Consider the following 18,239-nt stretch of genomic DNA (forward strand, 5'->3'; position numbering starts at 1 on the left):
CTACTAACATGACTAAGAACATTACTAACATGACTACTTACATGACTACTAACAACATCACTAACATCATGAGTGACATAACTATTAACATGACTACTAACTTGACTACTAACTTGACTACTAACATAACTACTAACATCACTAGTAACTTAGGTCTTAATTGTACTAATGCCGTCTCAACATTAATCAGGTCATTACTTAAATAATATAGATCTTAACTGACTAGGGTCTTATCTTAACTAATACAGGTCTTACGTTGACTAACTGAGGTTTTGCGTTCACTGATATAGGTCTTAAGTTAACTAACTTAGACCTTAATTTCAACTAACTTAGGTCATACTTCGACTAACATAGGTCTTAAGGTTACTCACACAAGTCATTATATTACTAAGTTAAGTCCTAACTTAACTAATATAGGTCTTACTTGGACTAATATAGGTCTTACTTTCACAAACATAGCCCTTAAGTTAACTAACTTAGGTCCTAATTTGACTAACATAGGTCTTACTTTAACTAAAATAGGTCTTACTTTTACTAACTTAGGTCTTAACTTCAACTAACTTAGGTCTTACTTTTACTAACTTAGGTCTTAACTTAACTATCTTAGGTCCTAGATTAACTAACATAGGTCTTAAATTCAGTAGCTCATGTCATACTTTTACTAACTTAGGTCTCAACTGAACTAAGTCAGATCTTACTTTCACTAATTGAGGTCTTAAATTGAGTAACTAAGGTCTTAACTTCAGTAAGTTAGGTCTTACTTTTACTAACTTAGGTCTTAACTTAACTAAACTTTGACCTTACTTTTACTAAGTTAGGTCTTAACTTAACTAACTCAGACCTTACTTTCACTATTATAGGTCTTAATTCATCTAACTTAGACCTTACTTTCACTAATGTAGGTCTTAACTTGACTAACTAAGTTCTTACTTTCATTAATTCAGGTCCTAACTTAACTAACCTAGGTCCTAACATAACTAACATAAGTCTTAACGTAAGACATATAGGTCCTAACTACACTAACTTAGGTCTTAACTTAACAATTATAGGTCCTAACTTCAGTAAGTTAGGTCTTACTTTTACTAACTTATGTCTTAACTTCAGTAACTAAGGTCATACTTTTACTAACTTAGGTCTTAACTTGACTAACATAGGTCTTAACTTGACTAACATAGGTCTTAACTTGACTAACATAGGTCTTACATTAACTAACATAGGTCTTACTTTCATTAATTCAGGTCTTACCTTAACTAATACAGGTCTTACGTTGACTAACTTAGGTCATACGTCTACTAACATAAGTCTAATCTTGACTAACTAAGGTCATACTTCGACTAACATAGGTCTTACATTAACTAACATAGGTCCTAAGATTAGTAATGTAGGTCTTACCTTAACTGATATAGGTCTAATCTTGACTAACTAAGGTCATACTTTCACTAACTCAGGTTTTATTTTCACTCATATAGGTCTTAATATTACTCACTTAAGTCATTAAAATACTAACTTAGGTCCTAACGTAGATGCTAACATAACCAATATAGGTCCTAACTACACTAACTTAGGTCTTACTTCTTCTAACTTAGGTCTTACTTTTACTAACTTAGGTCTTACCTTTACTAACTTAGGTCTTAACTTAACTATCTTAGGTCCTAGATTAACTAACATAGGTCTTAACTTCAGTAAGTTAGGTCTTACTTTTACTAACATAGGTCTTAATTTCAACTAACTTAGGTCCTAGATTAACTAACATAGGTCTTAACGTCAGTAACTAAGGTCATACAATTACTAACCTAAGTCATTAAGGTACTTACTTAGGTCTTAACGTAACTAACTAAGGTCTTAACGTAACTAACTAAGGTCTTAAGTCATCTAACTTAGGTCTTAACTTAACTAACTAAGGTCTTACTTCTACTAACTAAGGTCTTAACATGACTAACTAAGGTCTGAACTTCAATAACTAAGGTCTTACGTTCACTAACATGGGTCATAACTTGACTAACTAAGGTCTTACATTCACTGATATAGGTCTTATTCTCACTGATATAGGTCTTATGGTAACTAACTAAGGTCTTACTGTTACTAATATTGGTCTTCAGCTTACTAATTTAGGTCATGTAGGTACTAACATAGGTCTTAATTGTACTAATGTAGCTCTTACTTTCACAAAAGTAGGCCTGAAGTTAACTAACTTAGGTTTTAACATAACTAACTAAGGTCTTAACTTAACTAACTTAGGTCTTAACTTAGCTAAAATAGGTCTTAACTTGACTAACATAGGTCCTAACTTGACTAACATAGGTGCTAACATTAGTAATGTAGGTCTTACTTTCACTCATATAAGTCTTATGGTTACTAACTAAGGTCTTACCTTCACTGATATAGATCTTACTTTCACTAACGTAGGCCTGAAGTTAACTAACTTAGGTCTTACTTTTACTAACATAGGTCTTAACCTGACTAACACACGTCTTAACCTGACTAACATAGGTCTTAACTTGACTAACTCAGGTCCTAACTTGACTAACATAGGTCTTAAGTTGACTAACATAGGTCTTACTTTTACTAACTAAGGTCTTACATTCACTGATATAGGTCTTATGATTACTAGCTAAGGTCCTAACTTAACTAATATAGGTCACAAGTTTACTAACCTAGGTCTTACTTTTACTAACTAAGGTGTTAACATAACTAACTTAGCTCTTACTTTCACTAACTAAGGTCTTAACATGACTAACTAAGGTCTTACTTTTACTAACTAAGGTCTTAACTTAACTAACATAGGTCTTAACTTCAGTAACTAAGGTCATACTTCGACTAATGTAGGTCTTACATTCACTGATATAGGTCTTATGATTACTAACTAAGGTCCTAACTTAACTAATATAGGTCATAAAATTACTAAGCTAAGTCATTAAGGTACTAACTTAGGTACTAACATAACCAATATAGGTTCTAACATAAACAATATAGGTCTTAAGGTAACTAACATAAGTCATTAAGGTACTAACTTAGGTCCTAAGGTAACTAATATAGATCTTAACTACAGAAACTTAGGTCCTAAGGTAACTAATAGAGGTCCTAATTACAGCAACATAGGTCTATAGGTAAGTAATATAGGTCCTAACATTACATACTTGGGTCTTAAGCTGACTAACTTAGGTCCTAAGGTAACTAATAGAGGTCCTAACTACAGCAACATAGGTTTATAGGTAAGTAATATAGGTCCTAACATTACATACTTAGGTCTTAAGGTAAATAATATAGGTCCTAATATTACTAACATAGGTCTTAATATTACTAACATAGGTCTTAGATAAGTAATGTAGGTCATATGGTAACTAATTTAGGTCTTATGGTAACTAATATAGATCCTAACTACAGTAAGTTAGGTCTTAACATAAGTAATATAGGTCCTAACTACACTAACGTAGGTCTTAACTTAACTAACTCAGGTCATACTTCTACTAACTTAGGTCTTACTTTCACAGATATAGGTCTTATGATTACTAACTTAGGTCTTATGGTTACTAACTTAGGTCTTAAGGTCACTAACATAAGTCATTAAGGTACTATGTTTGGTCTTAACTTAACAAATATAGGTCCTAACATTACTAGCTTTCGTCTTAAGGTTACTATCTTAGGTCTTAAGGTCACTAACATAAGTCATTAAGGTACTAAGTTTCGTCTTAACTTAACAAATATAGGTCCTAACTACAGTAACGTAGGTCTTAATGTAAGTAATGTAGGTCTTAACGTAACTAACTAAGGTCATACAATTACTAACCTAAGTCATGAAGGTACTAACTTAGGTCCTAACTTAAGTAATATAGGTCTTAAGTTAACTAACTAAGGTCTTAACGTAACTAACTAAGGTCATACAATTACTAAACTAAGTCATTAAGGTACTTACTTAGGTCCTAACGTAACTAATATAGGTCTTATAGTTACTAACTAAGGTCTTACTCTCACTGATATAGGTCTTATGGTTACTAACTAAGGTCCTAACTTAACTAATATAGGTCATAAAATTACTAAGCTAAGTCATTAGGGTACTAACTTAGGTCTTACCTTCACTGATATGCGTCTTAACGTGACTAACTTAGGTCTAAACTTGACTAACATAAGGTCTTATGATTACTAACTTAGGTCTTAACTTAGCTAACATAGGTCTTCATTTAACTAAACTGAGACCTTACATTCACTAATATAGGTCTTAAGTCATCTAACTTAGACCTTAATTTCAACTAACTTAGGTCATACTTCGACTAACATAGGTCCTAAGCTTGCTAATATAGGTCGTAAGATCATGAAAGTAGATCCAGAGATACCTAATGTAGGTAACATAGTTCTTAGGTTAACTAATATAGGTCCTAAGATCATGAAAGTAGATCCAGAGATACCTAATATAGGTCTTAATAAACTAACCTAGGTCTTAATAAGCTAACCTAGGTCCTAAGATCATGAAAGTAGGTCCAGAGATACCTAATGTAGGTCCTAATGTAGGTAATATAGGTCTTAGGTTAACTAATATAGGTCCTAAGATCATGAAAGTAGGTCCAGAGATACCTAATGTAGGTAACATAGTTCTTAGGTTAACTAATATAGGTCCTAACATCATGAAAGTAGGTCCAAAGATACCTAATATAGGTCCTAAGGTAATGAAAGTACGTCCAGAGATACCTAATATAGGTCCTAACATTACTAATGTACGTCTTACCTTCACTCATATAGGTCTTACTTTCACAAAAGTAGGCCTTGAAATGATTAATATAAGACTTAGTATAAGTAAAAACTAGGTCTTAGTATTACTAATATAGGTCATAAGGTTACTATCTTAGGTCTTAAGGTACTAAGTTTGGTCTTAACTTAACAAATATAGGTCCTAACATTACTAGCTTTTGTCTTAAGGTTACTAACTTAGGTATTCAAATAACGAATATAGGTCCTAACTACAGTAATGTAAGTCTTAAGGTAACTAATATAGGTCCTTGTATCACTAACGTAGGTCTTAAGGTAACTAATTTAGGTCTTATGGTAACTAATGTAGGTCCTAGTATCACTAACGTAGGTCATATGGTAACTAATATAGGTCCTAGTATCACAAACATAGGTCTTATGTTAACTAAACTAGGTTCTAACCTTACTAACTTAGGCCATAAAGGTACTAATATAGGTCTTAATAAAGTAATATAGGTCTTACTATAACTAATATAGGTCTTAATAAACTAAACTAGGTCTTAGGTTAACTAATATAGGTCTTAAGATCATGAAAGTAGATCCAGAGATACCTAATGTAGGTAATATAGGTCTCGATAAACTAAACCAGGTCTTATGTTAACTAATATAGGTCCTAAGATCATGAAAGTAGGTCCAAAGATACCAAATATAGGTCCTAATGTAGCTAATATAGGTGTTAATTGTGCTAACATAGGTCTTAAATAACTATTATAGGTCCTAAGATCATGAAAGTAGGTCCAAAGATACGTAATATAGATCCTAATATCATGAAAGTAGATCCAGAGATACCTAATATAGGTCTCGATAAACTAACCTAGGTCTTAAGTTAAGTAATATAGGTCCTCAATACAGTAACGTATGTCTTAAGGTAACCAATATAGGTCCTAATATCACTAAGTTAGGTCCTAACTACAGTAATGTAGGTCTTAAGGTAACTAATATAGGTCCTAATATCACTAAGTTAGGTCATAACTACAGTAATGTAGGTCTTAAGGTAACTAATATAGGTCCTAATATCACTAAGTTAGGACCTAACTACAGTAACGTAGGTCTTAAAGTAACTAATATAGGTCCTAATATCACTAAGTTAGGACCTAACTACAGTAACGTAGGTCTTAAAGTAAGTAACCTAGGTCTTAAGGTAAGTCATTAAGGTACTATCTTAGGTATTAACTTAGGTCATAACTTAACTAATATAGCTCTTAAGTTTACTCACATAAGTCATTAAGGTACTATCTTTGGTCCTAACGTAACTAATATAGGTCTTAACTTAACTAACTAAGGTCATAATTTTACTAACTTAGGTCTTATCTTCATTCATATAAGTTTTACTTTTACTGATATAGGTCATACTTCGACTAACTAAGGTCTTACTCTCACTGATATAGGTCTTATGGTAACTAACTAAGGTCCTAACTTAACTAATATAGGTCATAAAATTACTAAGCTAAGTCATTAGGGTACTAACTTAGGTCTTACCTTCACTGATATGCGTCTTAACGTGACTAACTTAGGTCTAAACTTGACTAACATAAGGTCTTATGATTACTAACTTAGGTCTTAACTTAGCTAACATAGGTCTTCATTTAACTAAACTGAGACCTTACATTCACTAATATAGGTCTTAAGTCATCTAACTTAGACCTTAATTTCAACTAACTTAGGTCATACTTCGACTAACATAGGTCCTAAGCTTACTAATATAGGTCCTAAGATCATGAAAGTAGGTCCAGAGATACCTAATGTAGGTAACATAGTTCTTAGGTTAACTAATATAGGTCCTAAGACCATGAAAGTAGATCCAGAGATACCTAATGTAGGTCCTAATGTAGGTAATATAGGTCTTAAGTTAACTAATAAAGGTCCTAACATAAATAGTATAGGTCTTAATAAACTAACCTAGGTCCTAAGCTTACTAATATAGGTCTTAAGCTTACTAATTTATGTTATACAGGTACTGATATAGGTCTTAATAAACTAAACTAGGTCTTAAGATTACAAATTTAGGTCATAAAGGTACTAATATAGGTCTCGATAAACTAACCTAGGTCCTAAGCTTACTAATTTAGGTCATAAACATACTAATATAGGTCCCGATATAAGTATTATAGGTCTTAACTTAACTAATATAGGTCATAAAATTACTAACCTAAGTCATTAAGGTACTATCTTTGGTCCTAACGTAACTAATATAGGTCCTAGTATAACTAATATAGGTCCTAAGATCATGAAAGTAGGTCCAAAGATACCTAATATAGGTCCTAAGGTAATGAAAGTACGTCCAGAGATACCTAATATAGGTCCTAAGATCATGAAATGAGATCCAGAGATACCTAATGTAGGTCCTAACATAACTAATATAGGTGTTAAAGTAACTAACGTAGGCCCTAATATACCTAATATAGGTCCTCAGCTTATTAAGTTAGGTCATATATGTACTAATATAAGTTGTAAGGTCACTAACTTAGGTCCTAAGCTTACTAATTTATGTCCTATAGGTACTGATATAGGTCTTAGCATTACTAAATTCCGTCTTAAAAAGTAGTGCACCTATGGTGCACTTTAAAAATAGTATCTGTAAACGATGTGTTAGATAAACACTGGTTCGTGGTAATACAACACATGTGGTGGTGATAACACACATACGTGGTTATACAACACAAGTTGTGGTAATAACACACATGTTGGTGATACCACACATGTTGGTTATACCACACATACGTGGTTATACAACACAAGTTGTGGTGATAACACACATACGTGGTAATACCACATATATAGTGATACCACACATATGTGGGGATACCACACATACGTGGTAATACCACACAAGTGGTGTTTTCTCACATGTGTTGCTTTTACCTAAAACCAAGTGTTCAAAAAATAGTGGAACTACCTTAAACCTAGTGTTTAAAAAAATTCTATGCATAGAGGTGCGACTTTATTGTGCATAGTGGTGCGACTTTATTGTGCATAGTGGTGCGACTTTATTGTGCATAGTGGTGCGACTTTATTGTGCATAGTGGTGCGACTTTATTGTGCATAGTGGTGCGACTTTATTGTGCATGGTGGTGCGACTTATTGTGCATGGTGGTGCGACTTATTGTGCATGGTGGTGCGACTTATTGTGCATGGTGGTGCAACATTTTACTTTGGTGCAACTAGGTGCAACTTGATAAACACTGCATGTTGGTGCAACATTTTACTTTGGTGCAACTAGGTGCAACTTCGTAAACACTGCATGGAGGTGCGCATTAAAATTGTGTGCATATAGGTGCGCTTTAAAAAAATTTTAGGATCTAGGTCTTGTCTCAAAAAAAAAAAAAAAAAAAAAAAATTTTTTTTAAATCTTAAAAATAGGAAAAACAAATGTACGTTTTAAAAAAAAGAAAAAAAAAAAAAAAAAAAAAAATTTTTTTTTTTTACGTCTTAAAAAGAGAAAAAGGAAATGTACATTTTAAAAAAAAAGAAAAAAAAAAAAAAAAATTTTTTTGTCTCAAAAAAAAAAAATTGTGGATCTAGGTCCGGCTTAAAAAAGAGGACCTAGTCTTAAAATAAAAGGATCTAGTCTTAAAAAAAAAAAATAAGGACCTAGTCTTAAAAAAAGAGGACCTAGTCTTAAAAAAAAATGGATCTAGTCTTTAGGGTTTAGGGTTCCCATGTACCAGGGTTAAGGATATACTTTTTTTGGGTTTAAAAATTTTTGGGGTTCCCATGTATCAGGGTTAAGGGTATAACTTTAGGGGTTAGGGTTTATATATGGATTATATATATTATTGTTGAGTAGGTATATATTTTGTTTACATTTTCATGTATCTTTTGTATCTCATATGGTTTTATTGTTAAATATGTGAAGGATCTATAGCTACTATATAAAGATCTGTATTCTCATAGAACGTAAGGATCTATATATTGTACCTAATTATATATGATAAGTATATATACATCCGCCATGCAAGTATAAATATATATATGTATATGTATGTGGAAGTATAATATTAAAGAACATATCTGTTCATCAAGGTAATTTCATACATATGTGATATTCATATTACAGTGTCATAAAGATGAACAAATAATAATAAGAAAAACAATTAGGTGAAAAACCCTATACTAAAATATGGAAGTAACGAAAAGTATAGAAAAATGTAAGTACGAAAAATATAAAAATCGAAATGGAAGATACCCAAAAAATCGAAATCGTGCACGGACACATGCAGTAACCGAGAATTATTATATATATATATATGTATATATGTATATTTTTGATTGAAGAATACGTATTCTTTTTGTATATATTTATATTAATGGTATCAAGAATACGTATGCTCTTGTATATATATATATATGTTCAGAGAATACGTATGCCCTTATATATTTTTATGTTCAAGGAATACGTATTCTTTTATATGTATACATTTAAGTTAGTATTAAGTAGTAGATAAAACACTAAAAAAATATATATTTTAAAATTATTTTAATTAATAATATAATATTTTTTTTTATCTCCTTGTTACCAAATATATATATTTTTTTTATTTCTATATCGATACGTTCTTGTTCTTGTTCTCGATCTTATATCTACGTTGTACTACAGGATATGTCATATATTATATAATATATTATAAATTATAATATATAAAAAAAATAAGAATAAAAAATATTATATTAATAATGTATTATTTTTAATATAATGAAAAATATATATATATATATATGCATATATATTTTTTTATGTAGATATATGATAGATAATATAGATAGAGAGAAACAGAAGAAGATATTTGCCTCTGTTGTTATCTCTAAAATATATATATAATAAATTAAAATAAGGCGAAAAAAAAAAAAATATATTAATGTTAATAATTAAATATATAAACATGTTGTATTCTTTTATATGTATGTATTTTCGTATTTTTTTTTTTTTCTCATTTATAATTTTACAAAATATATAAAACATAAAAAAATAATATATATAATTAAATATTTAAATAAAGGAATACATGAAATATATAATATTTTTCATAAAATGTAATTGTTGTTTTTTTTTTTGTTAGAATATTTAAATTTATTATAAAAGTATTAATATATATATTTTTTTTTTAAAAATATATATATAAAACTAATAAGTATTATTATATACATATTAAATATTATTTATTAATATATATTATATATATATTATAATATTACAACTATTATAATTACTATATATATATAAATATATATATAATACTTATATATATATATTTCAACAAATACAATATTATCATTATTCTACCATATCACAATACTCCCATAACATACGCAATACGCCACCACCACCGCCCACACCTACCACGTATGTATGACATAATGTAGTCACGAACAACCACAATGGCGGCTGCAGGTGGGGGTGGTAAGGATAAGTATAAAAATGCCCAGGATGCCAAGCATCTTTTGGATATAATTGGAGAAGATATATACAAAATAGCAAATGATGCTGCTCTAAAACGTAGTGGGAGTGAGTTAAAAGGATTGTTGTCACTAGCAAAATTTGAGAAAAATCCACCGGATAAACAAACACCAGAAGATCCATGCGATCTTGATTATAAATATCATACTAATGTTACTAGTAACGTAATTGAACCGTGCAACAAAAGATCAGGAAAACGTTTTTCTGAAGTAAGTGGCGCAGAATGTGCTAATAATAGAATAAAAGGTAATAAAGGTAGTAATGGTGACGCTTGCGCGCCGTTCAGACGATTACATGTATGCGACAGAAACCTAGAACAGATAGATCCTGCAAAAATAACAGCAACACATAATTTATTGGTAGATGTGTGTCAGGCAGCAAAATTTGAAGGACAATCAATAACACAAGATTATCCAAAATATCTAGCAACATATAATGATTCTCCTTCTCAAATATGTACTATGTTGGCACGAAGTTTTGCTGATATTGGAGACATTGTACGCGGCAAAGATCTATTTCGTGGTTATGATGATGAAGAAAAAAATCGAAGAAAAAAATTAGAACAGAAATTGAAAGTTATTTTCGGGCATATATATGAAGAATTGAAGAAGCACAAAAAGCTTAAGGAGGAAGCAGAAGAACGCTACAAAAAAGACGGTGATAATTATTATAAATTACGAGAAGATTGGTGGGCACTTAATAGACAAGAAATATGGAAAGCTATCACGTGCGGACATCCGGGTGGTACATATTTTCGACAAACAGCGTGTGGTGGAGGAACAACTCCGACTCCTAATAAATGCCGATGTGCGACAAATGATGTACCTACATATTTTGATTATGTGCCGCAGTATCTTCGCTGGTTCGAGGAATGGGCAGAAGATTTTTGTCGTAAACGAAAATATAAATTAGAAAATGCTATAGAAAAATGTCGTGGAAAAACGAAAGGTGAGAAATATTGTGATCTTAATGGATTTGATTGTACGCAAACAGCTAGCGGAGAAAAGAAATTTGTTAAAGGTCATAATTGCCATAACTGTTCTGTTACATGTATTCCCTTTGGGCCCTGGATAGATAACCAAAAAAAAGAATTTTTAAAACAAAGAAATAAATACCAAAATGAAATATCAAGTAATAGTAGGAAAAAAAGAAGTACAAGTAATAATAATTATAAAGGATATGATGAAGAATTTTATAAAATACTTAAAGAGGATTATGGAGATGTCGAACAGTTTTTAGAAAAATTAAGTAGAGAAGGAATATGTCAATCTCAACCTACAGTAGGAAATCAAAAAGCAGACGCTGCTAATTTCACTAAAGATAATCCTGCAAAAACATTTTCTCATACGGAATATTGCCAAGCATGTCCATGGTGTGGAGTTGTTTGCAAGAGTGGTAACTGTACAAAAAACCCAGAAGGATCATGCACCGAACAAATTCGAAAGAAAGTTTACGATGATTCAAATACTACCACTATACCAGTACTTACCCCAGAAAAAGGAAAGACAAGTATACTACAAAAATATAAAACGTTTTGTGAAAAACCTGAAAAGCATAACCAAATTAATAATTGGGAATGTCATTATGAAAAAACCGATATAAGTAATAATTGCATACTAGGAAAATGGGAAAAGTTTCAAAAGGGACAAGAAGTTATGGTCTATCATCCTTTTTTTTGGAAGTGGGTTACCGAAATGTTGGACGATTCTATAAAATGGAGGAAAGAACTTGATAATTGCCTAAAAAATGAGAACAAACAATGTATAAGCAAATGTAATGGTAAATGTGATTGTTATAAACGATGGGTTGAACAAAAAAAAGAAAAGGAATGGACACAAATAAAAGACCATTTTGGCAAGCAAGAAGATATGAAAGAACAAATTCGAGGAGCAGATCCTGGCATAATTCTTGAAGGTGTTTTGGACATAGAGGATCTTTTCGAAAATATTAAAGATACTTATGGGGACGTAAAAGAAATAGATCACATTAAGAAACTGTTGGAAGAAGAAACAACTGTTGATGCCGACAATCAAAATAAGACCACAATTGATAAATTGCTCGATCACGAAGATAAAGATGCCAAAGGATGCCTACAAAAACAGAATGAATGCAAAGAACAAGAACGAGATGGTGGTGCCCGCTCGGACTCCCAGGAACCCACACCACGTTCTGAAGTTAAACCCGACTCAGAAGACCTCGACGACGACGACGAAGACGACCCCGACGAGGAGAAGTCGGAGGAGGTGGAAAACCCGGAAGACCAGGGGGAGGAGGAAGGCACAAAACAGGGGTCGGGGGAAAAGAAGGTGGATGGGACAGAGGCCGTACAAGAAACCGTCGCAGAGGTAACACCGGAAAAAAAAGACGAGGTGAATCCATGTGAAATAGTAAAAACACTATTTGAAAAACCGGAAAATTTGTCCGACGCTTGTGGTCTAAAATACGGCCCAGGCGGAAAAGAAAGATACAGTCAATGGAAGTGCATACCAACCAAACCAAATAGTGACAACAAGGGCGAGGTTGGTAGTGCTGGTCGTGTCGCACGTAGTGCCCCTAGTGGTGAAAAAGGTTCCATTTGTGTGCCACCCAGGAGACGACGATTATATGTAAAGGATTTAGAAACACTTGGTGATAGTGAAGTAACACAAGTACAATTACGAGATGCTTTTATTAAATGTGCTGCCGTTGAAACCTTCTTCCTATGGGATAGATATAAAAAAGAAAAAGAGAAAAAAAAACCACAAGAAGGTGTGTTACAACTACTCGGCACAGTTGGTACCCCCCCTACTGATGATGAGGAGGACCCCCCCGAAAAAATGTTACAAAAAGGTGAAATCCCTGAAGAATTTAAGCGTCAGATGTTCTATACATTAGCAGACTACAAAGATATATTATTTGGTGATCAAGAGGTGATTAAGACGCTAAAAGATAGTGGTGATGAAAATATAAAAGATATATCGGAGAAAATAAAAAAAACTTTAAACGGTGACAACAACCAAGAAAGTGGTAGCTCCCCATCTCTTAGTGGCAAAAAAACCACACCAAAAGACTGGTGGGAAACATATGGAAAAGATATTTGGGAAGGAATGGTTTGTGCTCTAACATATAAAAATAGTGGAGACAAAAAAATAGAACAGGTTAAAACTGCGGACGACGGCGAAGATCTTTTCCAAAAACTCAAAACCCAATACGAATACAACACCGTCACACTTAAAGATGAAAATAGTGGTACTGAAGGCGCCAAACCCTTCACCCCCAAAACCGTCTCATCCTCTAGTGGTGAAAAAAACCCCCCCAAATTGAGTGATTTCGTGTTACGCCCCCCCTACTTCCGATACCTTGAAGAATGGGGTGAAACATTTTGTCGACAAAGGGCGCGGATGTTGGATAAGATTAAAAAAGATTGCAACGTGGAAGAAAATGATAACCGTCCTGGTGGTGGTATAACAAAACAATATAGTGGGGATGGAGAAAGTTGTAAAGATTATCTTCCTGACGATCCTACTACACTTCCGGATTTAGTTTCCAGTTGTCCCAAATCTTGTAGTTCTTATAGAAAATGGATAAATAAAAAAAAAGACGAATTCGTTGAACAACAAAATGCATATACTGAACAACAAAATAAATGCCAATCGAAAAGTGATAAAGCTAAAAGTGATAATGGATTTTATACAAGATTACAAAATCTCCCTGACGCTGCAGCATTTTTAAAAACGTTAGGATCATGTTCTAAAAATGATATTCCAGAGTATAAAATAGATTTTGATGTAAACGGCGAAACATTTAGATATGAAAAATATTGTGGTACATGTCCTGAATTTAAAATAAATTGTACAAAAGTTAAATGCACTAGTGGTGATATGCAAAATGGGTGCAAAGATAATAAAATTAATGCAGCAAATTTTAAAACAATGGCACAATCTACTGAAATAAATATGCTTGTGAGTGATAACAGTGGAAATGGATCTCAAAATGATTTAAAGGATTGTAAAACTTCAGGTATCTTTAAAGGTTTTAGAGAAGATGTATGGACATGTGGTAAGGTATGTGGTTATAATGTATGTAAACCGAAAAATGTTAATGGGCAAAACGGTGATGGGAATCAAATTTTATTATTCAATGCATTGCTTAAACGTTGGGTAGAATATTTTTTAGAGGATTATAAGAAAATTAAACATAAAATTTCACATTGTAAGAATAGTAGTGAAGGACACACATGTATAAAAAATTGTGTAGAACAATGGATAAGTACGAAAAGGACAGAATGGGAGACTATACGAGGTCGTTTCAATGATCAATATAAAAGTAATGATTCAGATGTTTACCCAGTGAGAAGTTTTTTGGAGACCTGGATACCTAAAATTCCTGTTGCAAACGCTAACAATGATGGTAAAAAGTTAATAAAATTAAGTAAGTTCGATAATTTTTGTTCATGTAGTGCCAGTGCGCACTCACCAAATGGTAAAGACGATGCTATAGATTGTATGATTAATAGACTTCAAGATAAAATTGATAAGTGTAAAGAGAAACACCCCCAACCTAGTGCCGAAAACCAAACAACTTGTGATGAATCCACCCTCGTTGAAGACGTTGATGATTATGAGGAACAAAACCCAGAAAACAAAGTGGGAAAACCAGCAATTTGTGGAAATGTGGATACAACAGAACCAGTCAAAGAGGAAGATGAAGAGGAATGTAAAGCTGCAGAATCCCCTGCTGAACCCGAACAAGCTGCAGAAGAAGAAAGTGTACCAGCAGCAGAAACCAAAGACACAGAGAACCAACCCCCACAGGCACCAGACGTGGGACCTCCACCCCTGGCACCGGCCCCTGCGGATCAACCTTTGGACCCGACTATCCTACAAACGACTATTCCTTTTGGAATAGCTATTGCGTTAACTTCGATAGTGTTTTTATTTTTGAAGGTAATACATATAGTGGTGTACATATGTATATATATATATATGTGTGGATGTATATGTATGTGTTCGTATGTTTGGATGTATATATATATATTTGTGTATATGTATGTGTTTTATATATATTTTATATATATATATGTATTTATATTGAAAAAGATAAGAATGAAAAAAAAGAAAAAAAGAAAAAAGAAATATAAAAACAAATTTATTAAAATAAAAAAAAAAAAAAAAAAAAAGGAGAAAAATATTTTAAAAATAATAAAAATTAAAATTAAAAAAAAAAAATAAATTTTCATAAAAAAAAAAATGAAAAAATTAAAAAAAAATTATATTAATAAAAATAATGATTATAAAAAAAATTTATTAGAAATAAAATAAAAACAAATTTATTACATAAAAAAAAAAAGAAAAAAAAAAAATATATATATATATATATATATATATCATCAAATAAAAAAAAAATTAAAAAAATGTTAAAAAAAAAAATAAAAAAAAAAGAAAAAAATATATTAAAATAAAAATATATATCATAAAATAAAAAAAAATTAAAAAAATGTTAAAAAAAAAATATATATCATAAAATAAAAAAAAAATTAAAAAATTTATTTAAATAAAAAAAAAATTAAAAAAATTAAAATTAAAAAAAATAAAAAAATTTAATTAAATAAAAAAAAATAAAAAAATTTAATTAAATAAAAAAAAAAAAATTAAATTAATTACATGCACATATACATATACATACATATATTATATATATATACCCATAACTACATTCACATATACACATACATATATATATATATATATATATACCCATAAGTACATACATATATACATTAACAAACACATATATATACCTACATACATACATACATATATAAATATATACCTAAATACATATATATACATACACATATGTTCATTTTTTTTTAGAAAAAAACCAAATCTACTATTGATCTTTTGCGTGTTATTAATATACCCAAAAGTGATTATGATATACCGACAAAACTTTCACCCAATAGATATATACCTTATACTAGTGGTAAATACAGAGGCAAACGGTACATTTACCTTGAAGGAGATAGTGGAACTGATAGTGGTTACACCGATCATTATAGTGATATTACTTCATCTTCCGAAAGTGAGTATGAAGAATTGGATATTAATGATATATATGTACCACGTGCTCCTAAATATAAAACATTGATTGAAGTAGTACTTGAACCTAGTGGTAACAACACAACAGCTAGTGGTAACAACACAACAGCTAGTGATACACAAAATGATATACAAAATGATATACCTAGTGATATACCAAAAACACCTAGTGATACACCACCACCCATTACTGATGATGAGTGGAATCAATTGAAAGATGAATTTATATCACAATATCTACAAAGTGAACAACCAAAGGATGTACCAAATGATTATAGTAGTGGAGATATTCCATTGAATACACAACCGAATACTTTATATTTTGATAAACCTCAAGAAAAACCTTTTATTACTTCTATTCATGATAGAAATTTATATAGTGGAGAAGAATACAATTATGATATGTTTAATAGTGGTAAAAATGGTCCATATAGTGATAAAAATGATTTATATAGTGGTAATCATGATTCATTAAGTGGTAATCGTGATCCAACAAGTGCTAACCATGATTCTTATAGTGGTAACCATCATCCTTATAGTGGTATAGATTTAATTAATGATTCGATAAGTGGTAATCAACATATTGATATATATGATGAATTGTTGAAAAGAAAAGAAAACGAATTATTTGGGACAAATAATCCAAAACGTACAAGTACATATAGTGTTGCCAAACTAACAAATAGTGACCCCATCCACAACCAACTGGAACTATTCCATACATGGCTAGATAGACATAGAGATATGTGCGAAAAGTGGGAAAATCATCACGAACGATTAGCCAAATTGAAAGAAGAGTGGGAAAATGAGACACATAGTGGTAACACTCACCCTAGTGATAGTAACAAAACGTTAAATACTGATGTTTCTATTCAGATAGATATGGATCATGAAAAACGAATGAAGGAATTTACTAATATGGATACTATCTTGGAGGATCTGGACAAACCATTTAATGAACCCTACTATTATGATATGTATGACGATGATATTTATTATGATGTAAATGATCATGATACATCAACTGTGGATAGTAATGCTATGGATGTACCCAGTAAAGTACAAATTGAAATGGATGTAAATACAAAATTGGTGAAAGAGAAATATCCTATAGGAGATGTATGGGATATATAATATATATATGTATGTATATATATATATATATGTTTGATTTTTTTTTTGTTTATGTGTGCATTATATTATATTTTTTATTTGTGCAATATGTTGTATTTTTTGTTTTAATTATAATTATTTCGTATATTTGAATGGTACATGCTTATATTATATGTATATAATTTTTCATGTACTAAATTATATGTTTTTTTTTTATTTTTTTTTTTGGTATAATATGTATATATATATTTGATATTATATATTTATTTATTTTTATTTTATTTTTTTTTTTGTGTAATATGTATTTATATTTGATATTTTATATTTATTTTTTGTTTTTTCTTTTTTTTTATATATGATATTTGTACCATATATTTTTTTTATTTTTTTTTTTTTTTATTTACTACGTTAATTTATTTGATTTTTTTTTTTTGTTGTAAATAAAAAATTCAAAAAAAAATTAAACAAAAATTAAATCTTAAAAAAAGAAATATTTATATATATATATATATATATATATATTGAGTAATATTTTAGTGTATTATATTAGTTTATTTTAATATGGAACCATATAATATACTACTATGAATATAATTTATATGGTAAGCTATATATTTTTAAGTGTTTTTTTTATGTAATTATATATATATTATACAAATAAAACAAATTTATATATACAAATATCCAAAAACAAATTAATAAAAAAATTCAAACAAAATATATATACAAATAATCAAATGTGTCAAACAAAAAAAAAATAAAAAAAAATATATTATACAAATAAAATAAAAATTATATTTTAAATTATGAACATTGACATTAAAAAAAAAAATCAAAAAAAAAAATAAAAA

The 18,239-nt window shown here is 30.4% G+C and overlaps 1 protein-coding gene across 1 annotated transcript; it reads left to right on the plus strand.

Moving 5' to 3' along the window:
- Positions 1-10,116: 10,116 nt before the first annotated feature.
- On the plus strand, positions 10,117-17,409 carry PF3D7_0800100 (erythrocyte membrane protein 1, PfEMP1; the record flags this gene model as incomplete). The annotated part of the gene is made up of 2 exons (XM_001349478.1): positions 10,117-15,120; positions 16,051-17,409. The coding sequence occupies 2 exons, from the start codon at positions 10,117-10,119 to the stop codon at positions 17,407-17,409; spliced, it is 6,363 nt and encodes a 2,120-aa protein (XP_001349514.1).
- Between the last annotated feature and the right edge of the window lie 830 nt (positions 17,410-18,239).

Source organism: Plasmodium falciparum, assembly GCF_000002765.6.
Source record: "Plasmodium falciparum 3D7 genome assembly, chromosome: 8".
Lineage (NCBI taxonomy): Eukaryota > Apicomplexa > Aconoidasida > Haemosporida > Plasmodiidae > Plasmodium > Plasmodium falciparum.